General features: G+C 42.0%; 1 protein-coding gene across 1 annotated transcript in view; it reads right to left on the minus strand.

Annotated features, from left to right (window-relative positions):
- tmc1 (transmembrane channel-like 1) overlaps window positions 1–4,729 on the minus strand; it is a gene marked incomplete at both ends in the record, with an annotated part of 20,083 nt that extends 15,354 nt beyond the window's left edge. Inside the window, 6 exon segments of the mRNA XM_084323201.1 lie at window positions 293–391; window positions 1,793–1,899; window positions 3,485–3,566; window positions 3,649–3,739; window positions 4,292–4,495; window positions 4,704–4,729. Of these exon segments, the coding sequence (XP_084179327.1) occupies window positions 293–391; window positions 1,793–1,899; window positions 3,485–3,566; window positions 3,649–3,739; window positions 4,292–4,495; window positions 4,704–4,729 (609 nt within the window).
- Window positions 4,730–5,257: the final 528 nt, after the last annotated feature.

The raw sequence follows: 5,257 nt of genomic DNA on the forward strand, positions 1-5,257 counted from the left end.
ATGAACTATACATTATTTGGATGAGGTAAACTATACATTATATTCCCTGTGTGGCACATATACACAGTTTGGATGAGGTGAAACTGTTTCTTGGCTCAAAGGTAAGAGCTGTCATGAACCACTGATGTACTCAGCTGTTTCATTGAAATCCATCATAATAACATGCAGCACATGTTCTGATGGGTTTCTTTGAACTGACATGATAGGATCCAGATACATAGATGTCTTGTACAGGAACACATCAAAAGGCACTGTTAGCATGATAGACCACTTGCAAATACAGACCACTGACCCCAAAGTCCCATAAGACAGCGAAGTCCATGGCATTGGTCTCATCTGATCTAGGGACAGTTTTTCTGGACATGCTGCCATATGGTCTCCCCATTAATGCCTGTAAGGAGAGAGAGCATGATGGAAGAGACGGACACATATAGGCACAGTCTGTTATTGCCCTCTGTTGAAACACTGTCACTCCACTTCTGACAATGTTTACATCATTTAATTAAATATATCAATTTTTAGGGGGCGCCTGGGTAGTGTAGTGGTTTAAGAACTCGCCTACCACCACAGAGACACAGGTTAAATTCCCAGCAGAGGTACCCCTGTCTTGGTCGTCCCTATGAGCACAATAAGTCAGTGTTCACGGGTGGGAAGCCGGTGGGGTATGAGTCCTGGTCGTTGCCTTAGCAACACCTACTGGTCGGTCGAGTTGCCTGCTCAAGGGGAGATAGCATGAACCTCTGCGCGTGTTATGTTCTTCCAGTGAAACTCCTAGCTGTCTGGTGAAAAGAAGCGGTTGACAGGTGGTAGTCTACATCCTCCCCAGACTGACCATAGGGTACCGCAATGACCAGGGAGGGAATTGGCATAACGAATTAATTGGGGGATGGGAGAAAAAGGTAGAAAGGCAGAAAGGCAGAAAGGCAAAAGAGCGAATTAAGATAAGATGATATATTCCTGTATTGATCACCTTGGGGAAATGCAGCTGCCATAGCAGCACAGGGGAAGGGGGAGGGAAAGTACAGATATGGCCAGGGTAATAGGAAGGCAATAAATATAGGCAATATAAAACATGAATAAACGTAAACAGTGGATACAACATAATTACAGGCCCTGGTGACAATGTCCCCAATAGTACAATTTTTTTTATTTTCCTTTAAATGACTAAATGTCTTGTCTCGCCTCATAGCGAATGTTGGCGATGTGCTCCCATGACGGACACACACACATACACCAACCTTTAATAATAATTTTACTATGTTATTTTATTTCATACTTATCTTGTCTTGCACAGTCTCTGGAACGTAACAGTAAGAAGCATTTTGTATAAAAGTATTCTGTACTTCTGTATGACAAATATTAAAGAAACTTGAAACTTGAAAACTTGAATAAGGAGTTTCTCTGATACAAGAGCCAACAGCATGTGATAGTTAAACATCACTTAAACAATAGATAAACGTCACAATTACTTGTGAAGGTTGCTTTAAGGCCCCCCCCCCCCTATGGGTCGGCATTGTATATAATCATGTATATTTCTATCTTTCTGGGGCCCAGCTGCTAAGGAGGCCCATGGAGGCCTGCAATAAACATAATGCTTTATATATGTTATGAGTTAAGCATGTTTAGGTAAGGCCCGTTCACTGGACCTTTTCAGGGACACAGCCATGTCTGTGTTCAGGCCTGCTTTAAGCACAAAGCAACCAATGGGATGCCTACGGAATGAGACTGAGAGGTTGGGTAGGCGAGAGAAAACACAAACTACCGTCCTCTGAGATGAGATAAAGGCCTGTACCTCTGGAACCATCACCAGGCCAAAGGTCAAACCAAACAGGATCATGTTGATGCCGTACATCCACCTCAGGAAGATGAAGTAGGAGGCCACAGAGGAGCCAAAGTGACCTAGGAAGCAGAGGGAATAATGAGCATGTTGAGATAAATCATTAGGGGGACAAGTGGGACAAGAAGCTGAAATGTGTGTGATACATGTTGAGTCTTCACAAACACAAGGACACAGTGTCATCGATGCAAAGCTAACATGGGCAGAGTGGCTAACCGTGACTGAATTACTGACATAATTACTGACTGGGTGATGTTTCTGGTCATAGAGGTGCTTCACATCTAACAATATTATTCTTTTTTCTTTTTTCTAAAGGAACATGCCAACATTATGGGAAATCAGCTTACCGTGTTCTTCATTGTGTTAGTCAGCCTAGCTTAACACAATGAATGGAATCGAACAGTACTGGTTAGCCTAGGCGTTGGCCAACTAGCACCTCTCCCGGAGTTTAAGCTAGGCTACAGGTACTGTCCGCTTCCATTCATTGTGCTAAGCTAGGATAACGTGCAGCTGGATTTCTCATAATTCCTCATAATGTTGGTGTGTTCCTTTAAATATGAATAGTTGAAATGCACCCCAAACAATTATTATAAGAAGAAAAAGCACTTCAAAGGTAAAACACACTTAGGCAGAATTACTAGTCGATGTTCCTCTTAGCCTGCGACAGCCCATATGTATCAGGGACCTTTTTAGGACGATTTGCCCACCGTCACTTTGGCAACCCCTAGTGGCTTGGGTGTGCATATTTTGACAGAATATGTTTAGCGGTTCTAGAGTTACATGCCGGTATTTGAGGCTTGTGCAAAGTACACGGTATTGCGCAAAATACCACTCCCGACTCAGGCTGCAGTAGTTCCATCAATCTAGATCCGATCTCGAAAATGATTGTGGATCATTGTAGCCAATGAGTGTGGCTTCCAATGATACCCCATGTGGGGATGTGTGAATCAGGGATCTAGGTGAACAACTAAATTCTTTAACAGGAAGCCAAATTAATTTAAGTCTATGAGAAAACTGAGTTTTTCTTTGTACACAGTTTACCAAAATCACTCCTAATCACTCATTTCTGAATGGATCTTTATGAAATTTGGATATGTACTACATAAGGCTTCAGGCTATGGCTCCGTCTGGGTTTGTAAGCCATTCCACCTTCTGGGGAAATACTACCTCTGGACTACTAACTAACTACTACAGAAAAACTTGAGTAACAAGTTGTTCTACAAGTCAAGTTCAGACCTATTACGTTAGCACTAAAAGTGAATATTTTTTCTGGAATCAGAAACTTCAGAATGTCCTCTTTCAAAAGAGACCATGGCTCATGCATGTGCTACAGTATAAGTATAAAAGTATGTTGTTTTGGTTTGCAAAAAAAGTATGCAGTCCTCAAAAACTAAAACTAAAATGGCCAATTTTGGGGGCGTTTGCTAAGAGGCACATGACAGTCAGCACATGACAAACACACTCCAGAGGAAGGCTGATGTCAAAACAGAGTGCTTGTCGTTTATGCTAGCTCTTCAAGACTATTATTGAACATTAATTTTGCTTCCCTTTGAAGTATTTTCTCTCCAGGATTCAATGCATGGTGCTGTTAATTTACAGAAACTGAATGAAGAGAATGTAGAGTATTATGTTCCCAACTGAACCTACTCTCAATCTCCTTGATTTTCATCTCCCATGGAATACAGGCAGTTTTGAAGTTCTCAAAGTCCCTTTGGAACCTCATCCATTTCTAAGAGACAGAATACAGGTAAGATCAAAGATAACACATTTTGTAAGTAAACAAGTATGCGAGTATGTAGCAGCGTCCTCACCTTCGTCATCATAACCTTGTATGCGTATAGCTTTCGGCCTTTCCCTTTTCCCAAAGCTCCCTCATATTTTTCCACAAATTCTTGAGATTCCCTGCAATAGAAAGTGGGATTCATTTGGAGGGAGTTACAGATCAAGCCCTCATAGGAACTGATTCTTCTGTTCCCAGGTTTCCATCTGGCATTTGAAACAGCTTCTTGTAATAAGCTCTTTTGCTCAACAACACAGGTCCACAATTTTTTTCTTCAAGTATTCAGATGAGCGATATCTTGAAAGCTGTAGCTATATTTTAGTGTTATTTACACTCCGTACATTTAAAAACAGTAAAACAGTGAAACTGTTCACTGATCTACTGATTTTGTAGTTACTGCAATTCTTTATACCCTTTTTCTCTAAAACAGAGCACGATTAAACTCTGAAACTTTGTCACAAGATAAAACACATAGAAGTTCAATTTCACTTATAACTCAATTTTGAAAAAAGCATACCCCAATAGCTAATTCCTTTGGATTAATTATACATTTGTAAGTATAATGATCGTTCAGAACATTTCTTATAGCCAATCATCTCAAGGCTTCATTTTGAAACACTGTAATTACTGTTATGGTGACTTTGAACTCCCGTCAGGTAGAATAATGGAGCTACCGTAAAGTAGTTAGTTTCTTCTTCATGGGCCAGCGTTTTCCTCTCAACATCTGTATCAGTTTCTTCCTTTCGTCCACCGCCTCCTTCAGCTTCTCCAGCTCCTCCGGAGTCAGAGACTCTGGCTTCACCTCCTTCTCCTCACCCTCCTTATCATCATCATCATCCCCACCATCCTCATCTTCCTCACTTGACTCCGGCTCTGAACTGAGAGAAAGAGGAAAATTGTGTTTTATATTGCTGCATTTTACAAACAGAAATATGAAAAGATAAATATGAAAAGTATGTGTTTTTTTGAGTATGTCTTTTTTTAATTATAGCCAGCTGAGATGGATGTTGTAATTAACCAGATCAGTTTGTCAGAGGGATTGGAGTATCAAGAAAAGAGGCCGGGGCTTGAGGTAAATTCCTGTACCTTGTCTCAACTTTTTTCTTGTGCATCTTCTTTTTCACGTCCCTGGTTTTCTCCCTCTGTGTTTGTTTAGCGCCGTCTTCTTTCCTCTCTTCTCTTTTGGCACGTCCATTCTTCTTCCTCCCTAGCTTGGCATCTCTCTCCTGATCCTCCTCTCTCTCCTCATCCTCCTCTCTCTCCTCCTCCTCCTCCATTTTTCTGGTTCTTTCATTTTTGAGATTCTTCTTGTGTTTCGCTGTCCTGCCATTCTTTACTTGTGCCCGTTCCTTCTCCTTCTCCTTGTCTCCCTCTCTTCCTCCTTTTCCACCTCCCTTCCCTCTCTTCCTCCTCCTGCCCTTCTCTTTCTCTGCTCTCTGATCCTCTGGCTCCTTCCCCTCCTCCTCCTCCTCCTCCTCCTCCTCCTCCTCCTCCTCCTCCCCCTCCCCCGCTGCTCTCGAGGTGCCTTTTCTCTTTGCGTGTCCTCCCCTCCTCTTTCTCTCTCTCTCCTTCTCCCTCTCTCCTCCCCTCTCTTGCTTCTCGTGAATTATTTCATCTTCGATGCCTGCAATAAAAAACAA

The sequence above is a fragment of the Notolepis coatsorum genome (assembly GCF_963971535.1).
Source record: "Notolepis coatsorum genome assembly, chromosome: 10".
Classification (NCBI taxonomy): Eukaryota; Metazoa; Chordata; class Actinopteri; order Aulopiformes; family Paralepididae; genus Notolepis; species Notolepis coatsorum.